Source organism: Octopus bimaculoides, chromosome 1 (genome assembly GCF_046866305.1).
Source record: "Octopus bimaculoides isolate indiv1 chromosome 1, ASM4686630v1, whole genome shotgun sequence".
NCBI classification, from domain to species: Eukaryota; Metazoa; Mollusca; class Cephalopoda; order Octopoda; family Octopodidae; genus Octopus; species Octopus bimaculoides.
This window is the reverse complement of record NC_142928.1, coordinates 3,085,613-3,112,356: the sequence shown is the minus strand read 5'-3', so window position 1 is coordinate 3,112,356 and position 26,744 is coordinate 3,085,613. Positions and strand designations below refer to the sequence as shown.

The following is a 26,744-nucleotide window of genomic DNA, read 5'->3' as shown; positions in this document are numbered from 1 at the left end:
CAGTTACAAAGGTAAAGGAGGTGCCTTAGAAATAATTACAGAGGTATCAAATTACTGGACCAAATTATGAAAGTCACTGAAAGAGTCCATAGCCCAATTAATTAAGGAGAGAATTAACCTAGATGAGATGCAGTTTGGTTTTGCATCAGGAAAAGCACTACCGATGCTCTCTTTATAGTTTGCCAATTACAGGACAAGTATTTAGCAAAAAGCATTTGTTAACCTGGAAAAAAAACCTTTGAAAGGGTGCCTTGCTCCATCATCTGATGATTGATATGGAATCTAGGAGTAAAGGAATGGCTAGTGAAAGCCGTTCAAGCCATGTACAGGAATGCTGTCAGCAAAGTGAGAGTTAATAAGGTATACAGTAATGAATTTAGTACACAAGTAGGAGTACATCAGGGTTCAGTTATCAGTCCCCTCTAATTTATCATGGTCCTCCAGGAAAACTCTAAGACTGGCTGCCCTCGAGAACTCTTCTATGCTGATGACCTTATTCTAATATTAGAATTAGAAATGAAATTCCAGGTGTGAAAGTAAAATGTGGAATCAAAGAGTCTTGAAGTTAAATTAGCAAATACCAAACATCTAGTTAGCAGAGAAACAGACAGGACACTAATCCCTTCAGTTAAATGGCTGTTCTATATGTAGACATGTTGTAGGTAGAGATTTTTAACCTTCATGTGACTCCACAGGAAGGTTAACAAAATAAAATTTGTTTCTGACAGATGAGTAAGAGCAATAAATAATAACAGCACATAATAAGACTTGAGTGGAGGTTGCATGAGATCAGCCAGGGCTGAGGAGTAGAGGCCATTGTGGAAGCAGTAGAAAAGACAAAATGGAAATATAGCATGTGTGATTTGCAGTTGTTGGAGAAATGTCAACTGCATTGACATCTGAAGACCTGTGAAGGCTATGAGCACAACCCCTTTCTCAAGGTCAGTCCAATAAAAAAAAACATGAATTGAGCTGAAATCTTAGATATATTTATAAGCAACACGTAAATCTATGCATAACATTCTGAGAAAGTGTTTTACTTTTAACAGGGTAAATCATGAAAGTAAAGCAGGAAATATATTACAATATTTTGTCATGACTGTCAATAACTCCTCTTAAATATTAAACTACCAGTTTGAATATTGTAGTTCCAAGCAGTGAGTTGACAGAACTGTTAGTATGCCAGGCAAAATGCTTGGCAGCAACTCTCAGTAACTTTCATAAACCTGGTCCAGCAGTCTGATACCTCTGTGGTTGTTTCTATCTAAGACATCACCTTTACCCATGTAGCAGCTAAGTATAATACTACTATACCAGTCACTGGGAATGGCACCTTCCTGAATAACCTGATTAACTATACAGGTGACTAAGCTTTTTCCTACACCAGTGGAAATTTTAATCTTGGCAGTGATTCCTGATGGCCCAGGGGCTTTCCCTGTTTTCATGTCCTTAACTGCCTTATCTGTATATGCTGCTATGAACTTTGATGGCTGGTCCCTCAATTGGTTCAATATCTGGTAGACTCTTCTTCTCCCATTCATTTCCAACATTTAGTAACTTTTCATAGTGACACTTCCACGCATTTTTCTTCTCCGAGTCATTAAGTGCAAGCATATCATTATCCATTCGCACAGAAAAAGTTTTATGTGCAATAAAGCATGTAATATAGGCCCAACTTGGTTATTTTTTGAGACATTAATTTTTTTGGAAAAAAGTGTATTTGAATCCAGTTGGTGACCAGAAAATAAACAGAAATAGGATGCCTGATAACAATCAGATATCAAACCAATCAAAATGTAGTATAGGTAAATATCAATACACACTTTAGACATGAAGCTAATAATTTGGAAAATTATAGTTTTGTTAAGAACACAAACATTTAGATATTTATCAATATTTCAGGTCCTACAGAGCAGTGAGTAGCAGAATTGATAGAGCACTAGATAAAATATCGTGCAGGATTTAGTAATTCCCTTTACCTTCTAAGTGCAAGGACAGAGGATGCCAATATTAAGTCAATAACTTCTTAATGGTAGTGTGAGGAGTTAGAAATTATGGGTTAGTGTTCAACGTGCTGTAAAACTTAAGGAATGAGGCACCTTTAGCTTTTGATAAAGAATATCTCTAGAGACTGAATGAACAGTTTCAGTTTAACAGTCTTAGAAGGCAGTTAGACAAGGAGAAGGACAACTGAGAACCATTATTGCCAATGAAGAGGTGAAGGTTAAGGGAGACAACCTTGACAGTAAATCAGGTGGGAAGAGAATTCAGGGACCACAGACTGTTTTCATCTTGAAGAGAGTGTATGGGAAAACTGGTGAGTGCTCTTCTAGATGGAGTACCTGCACCGTAGCTTGTGGGGTCTACATCTTCATTTATTACTATTTTGAAGTATTGATATTTTATAGCTACTTACCCTTTTCATCACCAACCACTTCACAGATAAAACACTGAGTGTTTTATCATGAACAGTAAATGAAGGAAATTAAGAGCAAGCACAAAGAACGAGGTAAATATGATGGGATACATGTGAAATGTCAATCCAATAAAACATGGTGTTTTATTGGATTTCATATAGAAATAATGAAATAGGAGAGATAACTACATTGGTATACACACATATAAGTGCATAGAACACACATACATGCTTACACACAAACGTGTGCAAAAGTATTGTGCTGTTGCAGATTTAGTCAACCCACACCAGTATGAGAAAATACATATTAAACTAAATTCATCAACTAAGTATGGTTTACAGGTGAGTTGGTAGATGGACAGGTATTGTAGAAAACCATAAATAAATTTGAGTTGACAAGTAGTAAAAAACTTATTAAAAGTATATCCTTTTGTCACCAAAGTCATTGTTAGGTATAATTGCATACAATTCAGTGAATTATTCATTATTAAAATATGACAAGCATAAAGGAAACAGTATTTCTCAAGTGAAGAAGAAAATTACAGTAAATTTGAAACTAGCTGATTCATTGACTGAATGCATTCATTCGAATGTTGACTACAATGACATATTTATTTGAATCTTGAAGAGGTGGCCGTAAGACACTGATGTACTGTATTTACAAATAAAAGTCATCAAAGCAAGGAATTATAGGTGAAAAAGTCACTTAAGTTTATATTGATAGTTATCTATTACTGAAACTTCTGTTGATAGTGTTCCTGTAATTTTTTTAAACTACATATGAATATACAATTAACATGTATGACTGAACAAATTTTGTTACCAAACATAGAGCCGTCCTAACTATTCTCAATTAGATCATAATAAAGTTACATAATTGTTTTAGTAAAAAAAAACTAGCAGAAACACCATTCTCCGTGCAGTTTTCTGCTAGTATATGTTGAAGTGATAAATTGTAATGTGGAAACAAATAGTGCAGTATGTGTATTGTATTGCAATCAATATCATCATCATCATCCAGTGTTTTAAATCTGTTTTTTTCCCCCGTTAACGGGGGTGGCCGGATCTACTTCAATGCCATAGCAACCACCCTCACACCATCTTGCCCAGTTTTGGGTATCCTCCTTTTTCAAACCAACCCTCCCAATCTCTTCCTCCACCTTTTTCTCGGTCTACCTCGCTTTCATGCTCCATTTACCTCAAATGCAATCACCTTCCTCAGAACATGCTCTTCATCCCTCCTCAACACATGCCTATACCAACCATTCCACTGATTCCTCCAACCCCAGCACTCCCATCAAATCTTCCATCCTCCTCTTATCAAACAACTTAATATGTTAAATGAAATCAATATATTACTTAATAAACACAAAGCTGACAATTCAGGTACAGAAACTAACCCAAGGCTTTCATTATTCAAAGGACCATGATTTTCACATTTGTGTATAACCAAATAAAACTTGAAATAAAGAAATTCAATGTAATTCTTATAATAAATAGATATAATGTAAAAAATTCTCACAAATACTCTCAAATTATCTCAATGGAAACCTTTGTAATCCCTTGATTTTAAAGAAAATAATTGGAGAGAGAGAGCACATTGCAAAGAAAGAAACCGAGGCTAAGAGTGAGAGAGGAAATGTTATAAGGATAGACAAAGAGAAAGACTAGTCATAGTAGGGGCAGGACACAAAAAAATGGAAAGAGAGAAAGAAGAGAGTAAGGCATTAAAAAATACTATAAAGAGGATGAGTGAAAGAAGAAAAGTTATAAGGTTAGAGAGAGTGAAAGAGAGAGAGAGGAGTAGAGGAGCTAAACAGAAAGAAAAACTTTGTAATCATGTATTTATAATGAAAACAAATCAACAGAGGCAGTTGAGAGAGTGTGTTGCAAGGAAAAAACTGTGGATAAGAGTAAAAGAAGCAAAGAAAGATTATAAGGATAGAGAAAGACAAAGGAATAGAAGCAATAAACAAAAAAAAATGGAGAGAGAAGGGAGTAAGACATTAAAAAAATGTTATCTCACAGAGTAAGATTTTATCTTGTAGAAAACTGAATCATTTAGCTGAAATTCTCAATAATATAACAATTTTAAAAACCACATTTTGATAAAAATATGTGAAAATTAGAATTTTCAAGAATTTTCTACACAGTGTAGACTTTAATAATTGCTTTCTTTTAGTAAAAAGTTACTCTTTTACTGCAGAAATCAGATATAACCACTCAAAGTTTCATTACTCTTAACTGCAGAAAGCAGTTTTACATAGCAATCTATCTTTTATTGAGGAATGTCATGTTTGAAACTAATTTCTGTTGAGGTATGTCAGGTTTACTGAGGCAATGTGACTTTCTGCAAATACCAATTCTATTTTTGGTAGATATTTAACATCATTACTGGAATAACGATGAAATTTAATTTTGCAATGAAGGGGTTAATAAGCAAATTTGTTCAAACAGTTCTCTATTTAAAAGATGAGGAATTATGTACATTTACATTATTTACATTCGGTGGATGTTTGTCCTCATCTTGTTTGTTGTTAACACAACATTTTGGCTGATATACCCTCCAGCCTTCATCAGGTGTCTTGGGGAAATTTTGAACATGGGTTCTCATTGCTAAGGTATTTTTCGATGTTATTATTATCATTATTATTATTATTCAGGTCACTGTTTGGAATCAAACTCAGAATCTTGGGGTTAGTAGCCTGCGCTCTTAACCACTACACCATATGCCCATGGACTACTAACTCCAAGATTCAGAGTTTGATTCCAAGCAGTGACTTGAAGAAAAATAATAATAATAATAATAATAATAATAATAATAATAATAATAATAATAATAATAATAATAATATCAAAAAATACTTTAGGAATGAGAATCCAGGTTTGAAATTTCCCCAAGACACCTGATGAAGGCTGGAGGGTATATCAGCCGAAACGTTGTGTTAACAACAAATGAGATGAGGACAAATATCCGTCAAATGTAAATAATGCAAATTTGCTCATTATAGTATAGATCGTTGACAATATAATTTTTAAAAAGACTGGAGATTATTTTTAATTAAGGCAAATACTAAATCAAATAAGCTAAATTTAATTATATTGGTAAGAAAATTCATGTGTTTTGTTTTGTATGTAAGAAATTTGACATGAACAGAATTCCTCAGGACTTATCTTTGTTTCCATCAAACATTATATAAGCTATATAATCAATTAATAGTGCCTAGAATTCCTAAGGTTTTTTTCAATCTTTTCTTTAAAGCTACATTTTCTTAATATTGCTAATCTGATTGAGAGAGATTACCAGGGGTACATTCTGGGTATTAAATACAAATGAAGTGGGTTTCACATATATAATATAGTGAGTTTAAAAATTTGGATTAACTAAGATCATTCCCACAGTCTGTAGACAAAAAGTACTTCTAAGGGTGATTAAAATCCAAAAATCAACAATCAAGGGAGATAACTACAATAAGACCAGTCAACTGAACTTTCTAGAAAATATACACAATACAGACATGAGATGATTTTTGTCTTCAAAGCCTACAGGTGGAAGCAACCTACATGCTTTGGTCTTATATTTCCTCAATGAAGCATCACCTTCTCTCCACTCACCTTCTCTTCTATTTGCCATGTTATTCTGCAATATTAATTAAAGGCAGAATCCATAATTACATACCATCACTGTTTCTGTACTGTTACTCATCCCCACCCCTTCTTCCCACAGCCACATACTATTGACTCACTCATACCATTTCCACTCCTATTTATCATCAACCATCGACACTTCTATTAATCTCCCTTAATCCATCACTCTCTACTCTCTTGCAACCTTCATCTACCCTTCTTGATTCATTTGTCATCACCCTTTCTTCTAATCACATTCTTGAACATGTTACCTAATGAGTACAACTATATCAGAGTAGTAAAAATTCTTTAGATTTACATGATACACGACCATCTCACTAATGCCAGTTTTACAATAAAACATATCCACAGTGGCAGACTGGCCAGGTTGCTAGCTTACCCAATGACAAGTAGGCCTCTGCACCATTAGAGTCCATATATGGGGGCCCATCTCCTCAAGTTTGAGAATTTTCTATTCACTCCTGGAAGAATGCTTTAGTTATTTCAGCCTGGCTGTGTTTGTAGACAGTTCAAAAGAATACTTTTAACAAGCAAAAATAAATAAATGATAGCATTGTAGTTGTGGGTGGGCCCCCTTGTAGTTGTGGGTGGGCCCCCTTGTAGTTGTGGGTGGGCCCCCTTGTAGTTGTGGGTGGGCCCCCTTGTAGTTGTGGGTGGGCCCCCTTGTAGTTACAGGTGGGGCCCCTTGTTGCAGATGAGCTCCCTTAGTCTCCTGGCAACCAATATTTTTAGACCCAGTCTGCCACTCCATATCCATAGCAAATGAATGGAGAGGTAGCAACTTTTCCAGTGCTGGTATCATGATAAAATGCAGCAAGTATGTTTTTGCAGAATAATTTATGAAAGAAGGGCATTCAGCCATGCCAAATATGAAACATATGAGCTAGACATGATTTTCCAACCCATCTAAGAGGGTAGTAACTACAAATAAGAACTGAATTGGACCCAAGCCAGCATAGAAAGCAGATAGATGATGATGATATGAATGCAGTAACACTGATTATGAATATCAACAATATGACTAAAAGAATATATCTCTGAGGTATGTTCCATACACTAACTTTGTTGAGAACATCTAATAAGTATATTCTACTCAGTTGGCAAGTCCTGCATGTTAAATTTATTTTTGATATTATTTTTGACAAGCATTATATCATCTGTAAAGTCTAGGTGGTGGTGGTAGTAGTAGTAGTAGTAGTAGTAGTAGTAGTAGTAGTAGTAGTAGTAGTAGCAATAATAATAATAATAATAATAATAATAATAATAATAATAATGGGTTTCAAATTTTGGCACAAAGCCAGCAATTTTGTGGAAAGGAGCAAGTCAATTACATCAACCCCAGTGCTCAACTGGTACTTATTGTATCGACCTCAGAAGGCAAATTTGACCTCAGTGGAACTTGAACTCATATCAGAATGATGGATGAAATGCTCCTAAGCATTTTGCCAGGCATGGTAACGATTCTGCAAGCTTGCTGCCTTGATAATACCGATAATAAACTTCCCCGTGCTTCTGTGCATTGAATGGAGTTTCTATCAGTTTCTATCAACCAAATCCACTTACAAGGCTTTAATTGACCTGAGATTACAGTAGAAGACACTTGCTCAAGGTGCCATACAGTGAGACTGAACCAAAAACTACAAGAAATATAAAGAAGTATGAATCAATATGGGGTGTATTTGGATAATGGAGAAAAATAAAAGCAGGAAATTGATTTCAAAATTACAGGACACAAAATGATTAACAAATGTTTAGAGCAGCAAGGCGAAATTGTTAATCACAAAATGAAATGTCCTGCCTAATCTTTATTATTATTATTATTGTTGTTGTTGTTGTTGATGCTCAGTGAGAGAAGATCCTTAGACTGCTGCAAGGAAGGGAAGAAGTTATGTTAATCCTGAGACCTTGCCTAAATACTTGCAACAAAATATACTTGGCCAAAGGCACCCAAGGGTGACAGATTAAGTCAACCAACCAAGAACAAGAAAGGTTCTTCCACTTGGCTTCCATACAATTTCCACCTACAAAAGTGTTCACTCATAGGGTCTTAATCAACTAAAAGATATGAGAGAATACAGTTACCAGGTGTCATACAATGAGATTGAATTCAAAACCAAAAACCAAACAGTTGTAAAGCAAACCTCTTATCCACATAGCCATAGCCATACTTGTAAAAGCTGGAAACCCATCAACAAAATACAGAAAATGTAAAAAGTAAACTCATTTAGAAGCAAGAGATTCAGTGACATTTTAGTTGTAAGATGGAATGAGTTCAATCCAACAAATGTGAAGTATGCTTCAATAACTCACAGCAAACACAAGGAGAGGTGACAGAAACCGATTGTTTCGAAAAGAATGCAGAGAAATGATCAGAGTTCCACCACCAAAGAAAAACAAGCCTGGGGTGGAAACATCCAGAAACAGGGAAAGAAGGCTCCAAAAGAAAATTTTTTCTCTTTCTTTCTTTACTCTGTATGTGTATGGGTTTGTGGTTAGGAGGTTCTGAATGTCATCATGTAATTCTGAGTCCAACCTCACAGTACAAACAAAATCTACTATAACTAATGTCTTATGAGTGGAATATTTGGAGATTTGGTAGATGAAAACTGTGCAGAAGAGAGAGAGAGAGAGAGAGAGAGAGAGTGTGTGTTTATTCTTACACTGGTCTAAAAAAACAGGTGTTGTTATATTGCATCTGCTTATGTCTTGTAATTTAGTGTAATTTCAATAAAGATTGATAAAATAGTACCAGACTGAAGTGCTGGAGTTAATACAATCAAAAGACTTTTGAAGGAAATGCTCCAGCATGACCAGTCCAATAAACATCAATGAATAAAAAGAAGTGTGTTTAAGTATGTGTGGAGGGATTAACTATAATAAAAATTTCTTTCTCACAATGAGACAGTTCTACCTATTTAAAAAGTAAGAGATTTAGTCAAGCTAATGATTCTGAATACACTACCTTCTTACATCAACCATAGAGAGATGAAAGGTAAAGTTGACCGTTGCAGGATTTGAATACTGAATATAGCAAGTGAAAACTAAAAGGTGTAAGTCATTTTCCACCTGTGTGTCACAAAATAATACAGGTGTCTCAATATAATTTATCTGAGGTCAGAATATTTTTCACATGAGCAGATTAACATTCATTACCTATTGTGATCATTCATGCTTACTTTCACAATCTGATTACATTACATTCAACAGCTATATGATAATTAATTCATAAAAATTACATGTCTGAAGTGTTGTTTCCTCTTTTAGTGTCACCATTCTTAAAAGGCCGAAAAACACTGATTTTCTTAGGTACCTTACTATTTGTGGCACTTGTGAAAAGTAAGTTAATAAACAAAAATTCAAAATAGAGATTAGGGTTTTCATTGGAGAGGAAGAGAAAAATTTTTTAAAAAAACAACAAAAAACCCCCCATCTCAGTCCTTTCAGAAATTATTCTCAAAGCCTGTCAAACAACAAGCAGAGATGGTCTAATAAAAATAAAAGAAATATAATAGGAAAGTATTTTATGAGAAAATTCGATAATGGCATGTTGTAGAAAATTTTGATCACATAAAATAAAAAGAAATACAACATAAATTTTCATTGCTAAATGAAAATTGAGCGGAATACCCATTTTAAATATCTCCATAAATCTAAGATTCAGAAAATATAATGATTGAACAAAAATACTTTTTTGTTTTATACCTTAGCCATGAGGTGAAAAAGGTACAAAGTTTTTTTTTTATTTGCCCTTTCTTTTAATTCAAAGCTAAATCAAGTGTAATGATTATTAATGATAAGAACGATAAATAGACATAAAATACTATGGCAGTTTTCACAGAAATTTTATATTTCAAGTATATTTGCTTTGAAGTATACAATAACTGCTGTGAAACAAGTACGAAATTTATTGGTGGGGCTGCTTGATAAGGAATTTCAACAGAAATAGTCATTGCAAAAAATAAGTAGGTAAGTCAGTATAGAAGAACGGTGCAAAACCAGGCATTAAATGATGATGATGACAAATTGGGTTGGATGGATTTTGTGGTTGTAAATATTATGCTAAACAAGTCTGAAGCAGATAATATCTACAAAACTAACATTCTAAATAAATTTTCCCAAGTATTTTTCTGTGTAGAATAAACAAAAAAAAGGGGGGGGGGGATTTTAAAATGAGTTAAATTTGGTTTTTTTAATAAAAAAAAATCAACAATGTTACATCTGTCAAAGAAACAGCTTTCAGTAAAAACTGTACTCAAAAAGGTATAAAGCTGAACTAGCCAACAATTCAAATGTTCAACAAATGGCTCAAATTTTCCCTCTGACTCATAAGGAATGTTTGTTATCTCAGTTGTAGGTGAGCAAAACATATAAATAGTTAGATAGCTGTCGAATAAGAAACAAAAGTAATTGGAACAGCAACCTGATAATAGCATTAAAGCCTCAATAACCATTTGATGATTTCAGTTAAGTATTGTTTGAGAACAAAAGGTTATGACATAAGTCAATAAAATGTCCATAAAATCAACCATTTCCACTTCCTTATAAAATAGTGGGCTGTTTTGTATTAGCCCAGATAAGTCATCATTCATTTTTGTACTTAGTTTTCAAGATTTGGGATTAACTCTTTTGTTACAGTTTCAGAGGGTTAAATGTTAACAAATTGACTAATAATAAGTACCAGTCAATCACTAAGGTTGATTAGATCAACTATACCTTTCCACTAAACTTTGAATGCCTGTGCCTATATTAGAAACCATTTATTAATTAATACTGAAAGACAAGCATATGATAGAAACAGTAAATACCACAACAAATACTATCTCCTCTTGGGATAAAAAGAAAAGTACCAATCCAGAGCAGTGGCTTTGCAAAACTCTCAGAATATCAAATTGGATGCCTTATAGTATTTATTCCAGCTCCTTGTGTTCTCAATTTAAATTCTCTCACCATGGTTTATTTGGATGTAGACTTAATCTGTCACCTGTTTTAACATCACCACCTGCTTCAACACCACCCACCTGCTTCTTGGTTGTCATTAGTAGAGTGCACTCAGTTGCAGGCATTTGGGACAAGTCACCAGTTTAAAATTCTGCCCCCCTTCCTACCAGTCTCAAACACCCTCGAAAGGGTCATAAGCACTCTCTTCTCTCCTGACTAAAAGATTACAAAAAAATATTTCATCCATTCCATCCTTCTACATTCTAGATTTGTTCTATGTCAAGGTTGACTTTCATTGTTCCAAGGTGAAAAATATATAAACAAATAAAAAATAATATAATTTTCTACTACAGGCACAGGGCCTGAAATTTGGTGGAGGGGATAGTCAATTATATTGGTCCCAGTGCTGAACTGGGTTCCATGTAATTGACTAGCCCTAAAAGAATGAAAGGCAAAACTGACCTCATCTCAGCAGAATTCAAACTCAGAATGTCGAGATAAATGAAATGCTACTAAACATTTGTCTGGCATGCTAACAATTTTACCAGAAAATAATAAGAGTGTTTCAAATTTTGACATAAGGTCAGGAATTTTATTAAGGGAAGTGGTTAGTTGATTATATCGACCTCAATACTTCACTAGTACTTTATGTTATCAACTCCAAAAGGATGAAAGGCAAAGCTGTTCGTGGCAGGATTTGAACTCAGACAATATGCTGCTAACCTTTTTTTCCAATGCACTAACAATTCTTCCATCTTCATCATCATCATCATCATCAACATCCATCTTCCATGCTGGCATGAGTTGGACAGTTTGACAGAAGCTGGCAAGCCAGAGAGCTGCACCAGGTTCCACTGTCTGCTTTGGCATGGTTTCTACAGCTGGATGCCTTTTCTAACACCAACATTTTACAGAGTGTACTGGATGCTTTTTATGTGACACCAGCACCAGAGGGGTTACCAAGTAACTTGCAAGACAAAAACCTCTCAGCTTGGAGAGAGTGTGGAACAGAGAGAAGTGGGTTTGTACCAGGTAAGAGGTTAGAGTATAATAGAGAGATAAAGTTATGTGTCTTACTATAGAGGAGATACTGAGCTACCCCATTGAAAACCAACAAAGGAGCCTTTATGTAGCCACTTGGCCTGCTGGAAATAAGTAGACAAATCTTCAAATCCTTCATTCAATTTTAAAAAATGTAAAAATGCATTCAGTAATGTAGTCATCGATACATTGTTTCACAAATAAGTTGTACTTTGCCTTTCACATCCTTTTGGAATTGATAAAATAAGTACCAGTCACATACCGATGTCAATGTAATCAACTTCCCCCATCCCCTCCGAAACCTGCAGGCCCTGTGCCAAACTTTGAAACCATTATTTACATAGATGTCCTATTTCTCATGACAGTTGCAAAGACTAGTAACTTCACCTTCAGTTTTAGCCTAGATAAAGAACATTATACATGTTCACACATTTCATGACAAAGAGGAAACTAAGTGTAAATGAGTGGCTGAAGAGTGCTGCTCAACCAATTGATAAATATAGAATTAATACCAGGTTCATGTAAATACTCACAAAAATAGCTTTTCTATTTATTGTCTGTTGTTTTTAAGATAATTCAAAACTGGAGGATGGGGTGGAGGGTATCTATCTACAGGGTATCTGGTCCTAATTGCAAAATTCATAGTAAAAGTTTGATAATGAAATTGCACTGCAAAAAGGATTAATCAAGATGTTGGTTAATGTCAAACATAACAAACTAGTTATCTAGATATCATCTGTGCATGACATAAAAAGAATGCCATTAGTAGATGTGAGAGTGAGAGAAAACTGAGGTGTTTCAAGTGCAAATGGTTAATTGTTACAATTACAACTGAATGACATTTGGAAGGTTAGCGAGAACTTATATAATTACATGTTTCTACAACTGGAAAAAAAAAGGACTGAACACTATGCAGAGGATATAAGCTAGGCCATGGGCAGCATAAGTTTTGAATTTGTATAAACAATGATCAGTACTAAAAGGTAAAAATAACTCAGGAATTAAATATATAACTACAAAGTGTGGGAGTGTTTAAAACTACCTTTCTTAACACAACAATAATTTGTTGTTTTTTTTTATATACTAATTAACTTATCAATAAATACATTCTCAGTGATTATAAAATTGTAATCATTAAGCCTGTCTTAATCCTAATACAAAATTCCAAACAGAAAATTCAAATCAGAATATAAGATATAATAAATCTTTCATAATTACAATTCCTTCCAACTAAAATTCACTACAATTTCAATCTCTGGGAACATCAATGTTAATTGTGCTTTACTAGCTATTTGTTATTATTAAGCAGTGCATATTACAGTACTACAACTGACTACACACTCAAAAAGAAAGTAAGTATAATACTTTGGTAAGACACACTGTGCATTACTGTTGTTAAGTGCTACTATTGAGCCAAGTCAACAATTTAACTGTACCTTAATCTTTAAAGACTGCGTTTTTCTTAGAGCTTTTGATGTTTTAGGCAATCTAAATCCATATGTTCGGGTTAAAGATTTCCCGAGAGACTTTTTTCTGTCCTGTAAAGTATTCTTGCCTGCATACAATAAAAAATACATATATATTGGATTAAGAATTTTTCCTTCAGACAGCTAAGTTCTAGTATACTGTGGGAATGTTTCATGAAGTCTGGAACATTTGTTTGGTATGCATCTTTTGATATTACACACACACACACACACACACACACACACACACACACACGCACACACACATCCATCTGTACATCATACTATTGCAAAAAAGGCAAATTAACTGTAATATATATAAAATAAATTTGACATTTCAACATAAAACTACCACTAAAAATATACTCTCGTACATATTAGTCATCCTTCATATCTGATATAGACAGGTTCAATCCTATTTAATAAGGAGGCTGGTTCTGCATCAATATTTTATAATACATCCCTTAAAGTTGTTTAAGATAAAAGTAACAGAAAACATTTTATCTTCCCTATCACCCATTTTTTTTTTACCAGACTTCTATATTTATCCATGCATTTGAATAAGTACAAATATACCTTCAAATACTAATAAAAATTATATATACATGTAATAATAAAAATAAAATGTATCTGCTTATAAGATGTAGTAATTAGTAAAAAGAGATAAGGAGAGAGAAAAATAGATAGATAATCATGAAAACACACCCTAATTAAAAATGCTTGTAAAACACCAACATGAGAATATTGATGATATATTTAAATAAAAACAGAATTTCTTCCTGAGATCAAAGCAATAGAAAATGATAAATAAGACGTTGCAGTGCAGATAACTCATTTTCACATTGAGAGAGAGAGACAGAGACAGAGAGAGACAAACACAGAGAGTGAGAGAGACAGACAGACAGAGAGCAAGAGAGACAGAGAGAGAGCAAGAGACAGACAGACAGACAGACAGACAGACAGAGAGCAAGAGAGAGACAGACAGATAGACAGAGAGCAAGAGAGAGAGAGACAGAGAGTGAGAGATAGACAGACAGACAGACAGACAGACAGACAGAGAGAGGGAGAGATAGACAGAGAGCGGGAGAGACAGATAGAGAGCGGGAGAGACAGACAGACAGACAGAGAGCGAGAGAGACAGATAGGGAGTGAAAGAGACAAGCAGAGAGCGAGAGAAACAGGCAGAGAGCGAGAGAGACAGGCAGAGAGCGAGAGAGACAGGCAGAGAGTGAGAGAGACAGAGAGCGAGAGAGAGAGAGACAGACAGAGAGTGAGAGAGACAGAGCAAGAGAGAGAGCGAGGGCGAGAGCAAGAGAGAGAGAGAGAGAGCAAGAGAGAGGGTGAGAGAGAGAGGGAGGGAGAGAGAGGGAGAGAGAGAGAGAGAGGGCAAAAGCGAGAGCAAGAGAGCAAGAGAGCATGTGTGTGTGTGTGTGTGTGTGTGTGTGTGTGTGTGCGTGCGTGCGTGTGCAAGAGTTTAAAACTCATTCCCTCAACATAGAAAGAAATAATGTTTAAACTTAAAGCAATGTTTATTTTCCAGAAAACCATCAAGATAATATTTTTATTTTCTTTCATAATATATTTAATTTGATAATATATTTATTTTCTTTTAATGTTTGTTACTTAAAATGCTGGTTACACTTTTCTTTAGCTTATTGTAATTCTAACATCTATTACTATTTCATTTACTTTAGGCTATATGTATAAGATCTGCAAATGCATGTTAAAATAGTTATTAAAACAAAATAAATAAGCCTTTTTAGGGCAAAATAAATAAATGTACTCACTGAACAATTAGGCCTTTTACTATATTTTTTTAAACTTCCTTAACAACAAAAATCAAAAGTATATATCTTGAAAGCATAAAAGCTGTTTGACACCTAATTAAACCTAGACATACAGGTTACAACAAGTACAAGACAGTGAAATTGAGAATATTTTTTTTAGTATGAACAAATAAGAAAATTAGAAATCTCTATAATGAAATCTTGTCTAAATATATCTATTTTCAATTGAGTTAAAAATAATATTTAGTGTGATGATTAAAAGCAGCCTTTTTTAATGTACAAAAAAAAATATTGTAGTCACTTAAGAAAACAGTAAACTCCACATAACGCCAAAAGACTGAAGAAAAGTAGTGTAAGAGAGCATTCTGCAAACTAAATTTAAATTTGGTATGGTCTCACATATGTAATGAGTTGTGAAAAATACAACTGAGATTAACCAAGCAATTAATAGATTAAAAACTCCCTTTGGATATGTTTAAATTTAAAAACAAGGGAGAAAGCTCCCTTATTAGATCTGTTCAATTAATTAAATCAGCTGTTCAAAATTTTTGGGACAATATAGACAATACCAATTGGAGTGAATCTTGTCTTTAAAGCCAACTGGGTAAGCAACTGACAAGTTTCAGCATTATCAAACCTTTTCAATGAAGCTGATATGCAGGATGCCTTCTAGAGATGTTTTCTCGACACTATATTCTCACGCTTAGTCTTGCCAACTGAGTAAAATGTACTTTACTAAGCAATTTGTAAAGCACCAAAACAAGTCCATCACTAGTTCACAGATATGTGAAACTATTGTTTAGAATAACACATGCTAATATAATTTTCTGTTCAAATTGGTAATTTAAATAAAGTATTCATAGTAGTTGGAAATAATATAACAATGTGATTACTAATACCCATAGTCAAATATAACTTGAAAAAAACAATCACCAATAAACAGAAACAGAAGATAAGGTTTGAGAGAAAGTCATTTGTGAACTGCAACACTCTCTCTTTAAATAAGTATTATATATTTCTAAAAAACATGAAATACATACAGTCTAAAAGATATTTCTTTTAATCTATAAAATTCTGTGGAGGTGGGGGACGGTCCTGTATGCACAGCCAAACCTCTGGATCAGTCTGTACCAAATTTGGCATGGAGGCTTTCCATTACTCAGGGGAAGGTTCTAGTATAATATATAACTTTGATAATTGTTTTAAAATGTAATGAAAAATGATTGAGACCTACATTTTAGAAATTTATTATTACCATTTAAAAAAATTTTTGTAAGCTAAATGTTTCTAAATATTGATAAATTATTCTCTTATTATTATCATTAATGCCAGTTACAAGCCTAACTCTTTGTCTTTAGATTAAATTGTGTTACTCCAAACAATAATATCTGTTAATTATTTCATATCTTAGATAATAATCACAAAGTGAAATATGGAAAATAAGGCATTATATATGAATAAGAAGTTTCAACTGTACAAACCAATTGAAATAATGATAAACTATAAATCAAATGTAATCATTATCACTTTCTTCCATTTCCTGAACTCTTTAAATACAATTAATGTAATCATGATATGCTTGAGAAGACCTGTTGAGTCAAGTAAAACCAAAATCATGGCTGTGGCCAATTCCCCTGATTGGCTCCCGTTTCAGTGGTACGTAAAATGTGAATGCAGTCGATGCCAGTGTCCCCTAATTGGCTCTTGTCTAATAGAATTTTTCAAAATCATTACATTTTCAAAATGGTTTGCAAGCAGATGCCCTTCTTTTAGGGAAAATTTTGTCTTTTGAAAGAAGCTGATGTAGTTATGGCACAATTTTTATCGTTTGCTCTTCAGAACCATCAAAATTCTGTAGCATCAGAAATATCATGAAAATGACTATGGTTAATATACAGGAAGGGAAGTGACAAAAGCTTCCTATGATGATATAATGAATTTATAAGTTAAACATGAACTGTAAAAGTATTTTCGGATGAAGTGGCTCAGAATCACTACTTCAAGCAAAATACTCTCAGTATACTTGAAAGATTGTAATACAGAACTGAAGATTACAAAATATTATAAAGGTTTTCTGAAATTAATAAATAAAATAACATTTATGTTCACAATAGAGCATGAAATACTTATATATTTATCTGAAGAGGAAAGACAAAAGTCATACACTGTTTAAACCCTCTTCAACTGAGGGAATAGAATAATCGACTATGACTCTAATAGTTGATGGTTAATTTGAACATTTGCAGATTAGTAGTAGAATGAAAAACATAAGTAGGGAGCCAGTTTTAGATTAATGTTTTTAAGAGAGTAACAGAGGGGAATAAGTATTTTGGAAGGTAAGACAAAGTGATTGTTATTAGAGTATAACTAGAGAAAAGTATATTGTGAGAAGTGCAAGGGATTGTATATTGAAGTACATTCAATGAATTAAGAAAGGAGTAGCACTGAATTATTTAGTTTTAAGGCAGAACCATTTGTGGTTGTGTTAGGAGAGGATGTACAACTGGTAGGATAAATGATCAAAGAATTAATGTGGGCTTACTCTTAACCAAACAGTTTTTTCTTAGATGTGATCTAGATTGTGCATATTGAAATAAATGCAGTATACTAAGTAAGTAATACTGTGGGATATATTTGTAGTTTTAGGGGAAAAATGTTGTTCCTACTAAGTCAATTATACAAAATAAATAATGACCAACCACATAATCTTCAAATAAAATTCCACTTACTTTCTGTAAACATCATATCTGAAAGGATCCCTCAACACTATATTTAGTAGGACTACAATTTTTGTGAATTTATTTGATTTAGTTTTGGTTACAAATTACATACATCATGTTATTTATGTTTTTTTTTAATTGGCACTCCATTGGTTATGATGATGTGGGTTCCAGTTGATCCAATCAACGGAACAGCCTGCAAATACTTGAGCACTCCATAGACATGTGTACCCTTAACATAGTTCTCAAGGAGATTCAGTTTGACACAGAATGTAACAAGGCTGGCCCTTTGAAACACAGGTTCTATTCATTTTTTCCAGTACGTATCAATAACTGGTATTAGGGCTGATGCTCATTTCCATTTTCTATAAACAGATGAAAGTTAAATCTTTTTACTGAATAGAACATTGGTCTTATCACATGTAGAATTTTCTACTGAAGGAATTGAAATCAGTACTGCTGCTTAGAGAGTGGAATTATAACATGAGCCATATGGAGCTACACAAACCCAGCCATTGAGAACAAAAAGTTTCAGCCTTGGACATCATTCAGTAACAAGATATGAAGCACTAGGATCTTGGCTGGTTGCATGAATATAACACTGTCCTAAAATCACCACCTTTCCCACCTGATTGAAATAAACACAGAATACAGATATATCAAAGTAGATGAAATATTAACTGATGCTGTCCCTCAATAAAACAGTGGACCAATGATTGGTCTCTTCAAGCTCAAATGTTAATGAATGCAAATAAAGAAAAAAACAAAAACATGATTGCAGAGACTTCAAAGTAGAGAGGCTTGGAACCAAGACATAGCACCATCTGCAAAAGGACTTTAAGTAGATTCTAAGGGGTTATTTAGTAGTCTAAAGGTGAACATATTTCATTATGGTCTAAGTTAGATAATTTTAAAAATTAGCATGTAAGTTTATTGTTGTGTGTAATATATCTTTTGATATTTCACAACTACAAATACCACCAATAAGTAATGGCGTTGGAGTGGAGTTGATTTCAAAGATTTACTGAGGACATAGAATGCTACTATGGTTGAGATGAATAAAACTTACAGTAACCCTTTATCGTAATCTTGGGAGATTTTGGAGCAGGGAATGTAACTATTGATGTAAGATATATTTATTCTCTTTGATAAATTAATTCAGGAATTAAGTGGTAAGAACAATCATTTGTCATGTATTGGGTTGGCAACTAAGTTCCCACCGTCTTTTTAAATTTTGGAATTTATTGCGTTTTTAAATTTTGGAATCTATTTTTTTTGAGAATTCTATTTTTAATCATTTTGGAATATATTTTGTTTTTGTTTTTCTAGTTAATTTTAGTTACTTTTTGTTTATTTTCAGATCATTAAAATGGAATGTCAAGTTAAGAAAAATGAGCATTTTTGACACCTCCTTCTTTTTGCTTTTAATCAAGGTTCTAATTCAAATGCATGGCTGGGAAGTGCTACCACTCTCCTGATTTGGCACCAACGGATTTCCACCTCTTTCAAATGCTATGCATGGAGTTTCGTTCAATACAATTTCGCAATCTAATTCTTCAACTCATCTTGTCTTGAGGAACCACCTAGGCACTGCATTGTCATTATCTCCCTCTTGCAGCTCCTACTGTTTATTTCCTCTTTCTCTCCTCTTCCACAACTAGATGCAAGTATCTATACAGATTCTCTGCAAGAACCGGCACTGTCACATGCCCTCAGTTCAATCCCCTCTTCCCCTAGCATGAAGCTGACATCCTGCTAGGGTTTATAGTTTTGCGAGCTGCATGGTAGTCTCAATGGTAAAAGTGACACAAAAAAAAAAAAAAAACCCATGCAGCTCCTACTGTAAAGTGGTTGATGCTAGGAAGGGGATCCAACTGTAGAAACCATGTCAAAACAGACATTGGATCACAATCCAATCCTCAGACACATTGGATCCCATCAAACTATAAAACTCATGCCAGCATAAAACAGGGACATTAAATGATGATGATTTCCTTCTCTGATTTTGCTTATTGTATATCATCATGTATCTCAATTTTTTCATCATCTTATTTGTTAATCTCAGCATACCAGGATCTAACCTCACCATTTCTTCCCTTCTATTCCTTTCTCATGGATATCCTTTACCAACAGTCATACATGGCACCTGCTCTCATAGCATCAATTCACATCACATATCCATACCATCACAGCTATCTCTCCTGCACATATGTAATTCTTATCTACTTAGTTCACTTCATTCATTCATTGGATGTATGGTGGCTAACACCATATATCCAATGGATCGGGTTTGCCTCAATTTTCTCCAGCCATCACAAATATTCCAAATTCCCTGTTCCCCTCAGTCTGGTTATGATTTATAAAATTAGATACTATGTCTATTCAAAATCTTATCAATTATTGTAAAATTGTTATATGTTTTTACTACTTTATCTTTTAATTAAGGAGATATTGAATCTGATTCATTACCAATCTATAAATGAAGTATAATGTGCTTGAGGATAATTACAAAAGTTTGCTTTCAGAATTATAAACAATTTTAAAATTCAAATGAAAAAGAAATCTTATATAAACTCTGTTAACCTTTGCAAATCTTTTCAGTGATATTCATTAAAAGATCTCTAAAGATCACAACCTAATCAACAATAACCAAATTTAAGAAACAACATATTAATAGGAACATATTAATAGTAGCATATAAAGAGCTTGATATCATGAGTGTGTGTATGTGTGTGCATGTGCATTGTTTCTACAGAGTGAGTATAATTTACTTTATATAACAACTTCTTTACAATCATTAGACACTTTATAAACAGTACAAATTAATTTTTATATAGACCATCTCTGCCTCTTCTGTATTTACAGATTTTGTTTGCAAGTCTTTCTCACTATACCTCACTTGAATCCACTTTTGAACAACCCTCCTTGTTTCTCCCCATTAAGTCAATTTTTCTAAGAAACTGCATTTCTACAGAAATCAAGTACATTATATATATATACTCCTAATTGGATTTAACTTTTTCTATTTCACAGATCCTAAAGGGATTTACCCAAAAACTATGATGAATCCTTTTCCAAGACAAGTAAGTATGTGATGATTATGATGATGATGTGGTGTTAAAATGTTGGAATACTAGTCTTCATTTGATCACTAGTTACACATACACAAACTAATAGAAAAGTAAACCTATTTCCTGTATTTTTGATAGTGATTAGCTAAGGAATGGAACACAAACACTTGTTCTAAAAGCTGATATCAATATCTCAATGTACATAACTGTAAGCTGTTTGGCAAGCTTTTTTTCTAAATAGCTTTTTAGAATTTCAAACTAAAAATAATTGAATGAATTTTCCAATCTAAAAACCTCTGAGTACTATATCATCATGATCAAAAGACACATTATAAGAACTTATAAACTATGCTCTCATAACTACAGTATGTATACACTTGTTCTTTTCAGTTTTTAAGGCTACCATATGATAAAACATCTTTATATGTCCAACATGGGTTGAACTGTCCCTTATGGTCTGAATAAGCTTTTATCTGAAGTTATTGCCCTCCTAAGAACACTTCTCAGTCATATGTTGCATTTTTTGTATAGTTACTATGATTAAATAGCAATCAGATTGCACTTGGTGTATTTTACTGTGATACCAAAACTTGAAAGACTAAAGATTCCTCCTCACTCTATGTTGTCTCTGTTCAAGGTAATGTGACTCAGTGGCTGAATAGAAGAGTGAAGACAGAGAGGAAAGCAGGATGAGAAAGAGTGAAAGGTAAGAATGCAATTGAAAAACACAGTGATAGGAGCAAGTGGGGTGATAGATGAGGTAATGGAAGAGAGACAGTTGCTACATGCTGGTTGTTAGTATAGAGATTGAATCAGAAAACAGTACTACTGGTGTGAGGAGGAAAGAGGAAGTGACAGAGGTAGACAGGGTGATAAAAGAAGAGTAACAGAAGTGAAAAAGATAAATGGAGAACAAAAAAAAAAATGTCAACAGTGAGTGATAGAGGAAGGAGTAATGAGAAAGGGTGAATAATAATAAAGATAGGTTATGGAAAGCAAGAGTGTGAGTGATGGGTAACAACAGAGATGGACACTGATAAGAAAGAATGAGTGTAATTTTAAACACATTCAGCCAAAGTATTTAATAATATATATTCACTATTTTAACAGAAGATATTCAAGATTACACTCTCTATTGCTATTCAAGGAAAAAATATTTTATTATTGTCCCTAGATTTTCTAGATGTATTAACTGAAATAATTGAGTCATCAGGTTAGAACATTCCAGTCCTTCACAATGACCCAGCTGTAAGCTTGTGACTTGATAGCTTGTTTGAAGGCTGTCCACTTGAATTGTATCAACACATTTTAATAGAGACACCCTATTTTCATTATTTGAGTCTACATAGAAGATGACAGCAACAGAAAGGAGAATCCAAGTTCTGTCAGGATCAACTTTGTCACTTTTCGTAAATGAAACTAAATACTAGTAAAGTACTGATAGAGCTAATAAACAAATAGAAGACAAAAGGCAAAGCAATGTGTTGAGTGAGGAGGAAATAGGCTTTGATTTTTAAGGGCATGTAGTTGATAGAATACTAATAAAAACCATGCAACTAGTCTATGAACTACTATTGTGTAAATTGTAAAGGGTGCAGCATATTTCTTGCCCAATCCAGACATGCTTTTGGGTACTTTCAGGTATAGTAATTTTTGACAAGTTACAAAGGCAAGTGTTGTTGAGCACCTAGGTCCAAACTACCTAGTGGGTTCCCACCCATGTGTGGATTAGGTTCCTTAAATGTTTTTCATTTTTTTTAATCAACTTATATCTTGTTTTATTGTGTTTTATATAATTTTATTTTCTGTGTTTTTCTCAGTTTTTTTCTTTTAATATGTTCATTGTATAATGGCCTTACTCACCCCCTTGTATTTATATAACTGTCTTATCAACCTGTACATGGTCTGTAACCCATACCCATGTTTTAACATTTATTGGATGTATGTACAAAACCTTGTGAAGAATGACTATTATTATTAAAAATATTGAAGTGATAGTAATGATAGAAAAGTCACATTCTTCAAATTTCCAACCTCACCAGGATCAACCTTGCATTTCATGTTTCCAGGTTTGATAAAATAAGTACCAGTCATATACTGAAATAAATTCATTTGACTATATTCCTCTACAAATGTGTGGTCTGGCACCAAAGTTAAAAACTAATTACTGTTGCTAGTACCTTCATCAAATTACGACATAAACCACTGGAAGAGCCTGTATATGCTTGCCTGAATTGGTAGAAATAACATCTGAATTTCCCTTAAATTACTGTCTTGGATAGTGTAGTTTTGAGATATTATGTCTAGGAAAACAGATGGGATGGTAACTGTTACAATGTCTTTAATGATGTTTGTTCAATCAGAACTGACATCGCCCAAAATAACATAACATTCTCAAAATAATTTTTCAATTTTTTTATTTTTTTTATGTGAATATATTCTTCCAAACCATTAATTTGAAAATCTTTAGATTCTTGTTTTATTTCTTTTTTCCGATAATTTTTTAAAAACAAATTAGAGATTTAATTATAAAATCTAAGACACTAAAGAGATTATCTGTTCATTATTTTGAAACCTGTTGCCAAAGCAACTGACTACAACTTCAGGTGTCTTTCATTGATTTGTATAGCACTTCAATATAATCCAGGTATTTATTTTACTGACACTGTTGGAATAAAAGGATGTCAAATCTACTTAAGTTCAAACTTGGAACTGGTGGAAATCAACGTCCTAGCACAAACACTGCTCTATGAAATCCTACTATCTTTCATTTGAATAATAGAAATTACTAAATTTCTTTTCACTCAAATATAGCTAAAATAATTTTTTACACAAGAAATTGAAAGCTGGCCCACCACATATTTGATATGTCAACTATGCTCACATATGAACATATACAACAGTAGATAATGGGGACATAGAAGTGGTGATGGATAGAAAAAATAACTTGTAGTACATAGAAAAAAATTTCAATTTATCAAACTAAGCTGAAAAAAATACAGTTAACTCTTCAACATTTACACTGACCATATCAGACCAGTCATGTCCCTTTGTCGTTTATTCTACAGCTATAGAATTTATCTTTCACACCTCTGTAGCAAACTGGAATTGAATCAAAATCACCAATACTTATGTTACATTAAGCTAAAAGTAAAAAAAAAAAAAAATACTCAATAAAAATTACAGCTTAGGCACAAAGCCACATTTATTGAGAGAAAGGAACAATAGGTGAGACCAACTATAGTATTTGAATAATACTTTATTTTATCAATCTCAGGAGAATGAAAAGTAAAATCAATTTTGGTAGAACCTGAATTAAGAATGTAAAGAGACAGCTAAATATGACAGAGTGGACAGCTGCTCTACTGATCTGGCCAATATTAATAAAATACAAATTTACAGAAAGGCTTACAATATCAAGTTTATGGTATCAAACAAAATCCTTAAAACAACATTTAATTATACTATTGGTTCAAAATCTGCTAATATGCATTGCTACTCAGAGCAAGGAATCCTACAATAAGTACTTACTAGAAAAGAAATATCAGATCAGTTTAAAAAATGGTTGGTAAGGTCATAAAATATTTTCCATTGGAAGATGAACCTCAAGTCAACTCATAACACATGATTAAAATTGGGTGGATGGAAATGAGTATAAGAATGTCAAATGGACTGTACCTGTAATTCAAAGAGTTCAGCTTCATCTCATACTGTGTGACATTCACTGTGCCTCAGAATTTTACATTAAAAATATGTGTCTGTGGAATACTCAACCATTTACATTCATTGAACCTGGCAGTTCAGTTGATTGAACACTCATGGGTGGAAAATCTGACCAAGGTCTCTCTCTTTATATATATATATATATATATATCATCACTTAACGCCCACTTTCCATGCTGGCATGGGTTGGACGGTTTGACTGAGAACTGGCAAGCCAGAAGGCTGCACCAGGCTCCAATCTGATCTGGCAAGGTTTCTACAGCTGGATGCCCTTCCGAATGCCAACCACTCCAAGAGTGTAGTGGGTGCTTTTTACATGCCACCGGCACAAGAGCCAGTCAGGTGGTACTGGCATCGACCACACTCGTATGGTGCTTTTTACGTGCTACCGGCATGGGAGCCAGTCAGGCAGCACTGGCAATGACCACACTCGGAAGTCCCTATTTTTCAGTGAAGTATGACCAACAACATAAATATGCCTCCTGGAGGCCTACGCAAGTATACACACATGCGCACCCACACACATTTGCACTCACCTTTTCCACCAACACCACAGTACTTAACCCTTTTGATTCCAATCCACTTATGACCACCCCTGATTCTATGATATAAACATCCTGTTTTAAAATTATTTTAAAACCTGTCACTAAAATTTCATGTTAATTTGTGTTCTAAAAACCAGTTTAATAAGGACAGTTATTTTACTAAATTCTCCACTATTTTCAAAATTACTTGAAACCAAGGTGAGGTATTACAACAGAAATATGGTAACAAAGGGATTACTGTGATCTAAATTAAAACCTTCCATCATAATTTCATATATTATCCAAAATGTATAGTATTAAATATCCATCACAGCTGATCTTTCCAATCGGTTTCGTGTAAAGAATACAATGGAGTGTTAGGTAACGATCTGATTATATAACTTTACACTCATCAAAGTTATATAATTGGATTGTTACCTAACACTCCATTGTATGTATTCTTTACATGAAGCCGATTGGCAGGATCAACCGCGATGGACATTTAATACTATACATTTCGGATAATATACCCACTCTACTGACAGATAAACAAGTGCATCTTTTCCCCGACTTACGGTCTCTTAGACGACTAACGTGTGTATATATATATATATATATATATATATATATATATATATATATATATACATATATATATATAAATACACACACACACTAGACAAAATGACAATAGTATATGTTGTTCTTCAATACAGGAACCAAATAAATAAATAGTTTATTTGGATGCTAATAAATTGAAGAACAAATTTGAATCTTGAGAATCAGTAATACTTCACCAAAAATTGTGTAAAGAGAAATTTATTCAGTAAATTTTTTTCTGTGTAAATTCAGAATTTTAAAAATATTTAAGAAATGCTTTCCCTTTGTTCACCATGAATATAAAAAAATACAAATGAAATTCTTTCTAAACCTTTCTTGAAATAACACACAGTGGAAAAGATATTCTGAATAGAACAGTTAAATCTTACTAAGTAGGTTAACCAGTCTGTTTGAAGAAAGCAAAGCAGATAGCTTTCAAGCAAGTAGACAAGTAGACTAATAAAAGAACCTTGTATCAACATTATTTGACAACAGCTGGATTTGACAGGTCAGTTCTAAATACTTAAAAATCATTTGTGTGTGACAAACCTTGTACTCCAATGCCACTGTTTTTTTTTTTTTACTTGCAAACAAACAGTACATTTTTCTTCCCTGAAAACTAATCATTTATAACTTTTGCATTTCATAAAGACTCGTCAATAAATACATCATTTAATTTCGACAAGTTAAAGGATCTTCTCACGAAATAGTAGAGAATTAAATGACAATATCACAAAATCCCAATGCAGTAAAACAGTTATTGGCCCAACAGGTTTCTCCTTCATTTGAAATATCCAACATGGCTAGAAA

General features: G+C 33.4%; 1 protein-coding gene across 3 annotated transcripts in view; it reads right to left on the bottom strand.

Moving 5' to 3' along the window:
* The window catches only part of LOC106873415 (uncharacterized), a 155,397-nt gene that overhangs the window by 95,454 nt on the left and 33,199 nt on the right, over window positions 1-26,744 (bottom strand). For 2 of the 3 annotated variants that reach the window (XM_014920771.3, XM_089347740.1), the window contains exon 2: window positions 13,480-13,598. The exons of the other annotated variant lie outside the window; for it this stretch is intronic. In XM_014920771.3, coding sequence (XP_014776257.3) covers window positions 13,480-13,598 — 119 coding nt within the window. The remainder of the gene's footprint in view (window positions 1-13,479; window positions 13,599-26,744) is intronic. 3 annotated transcript variants of the gene reach the window in all.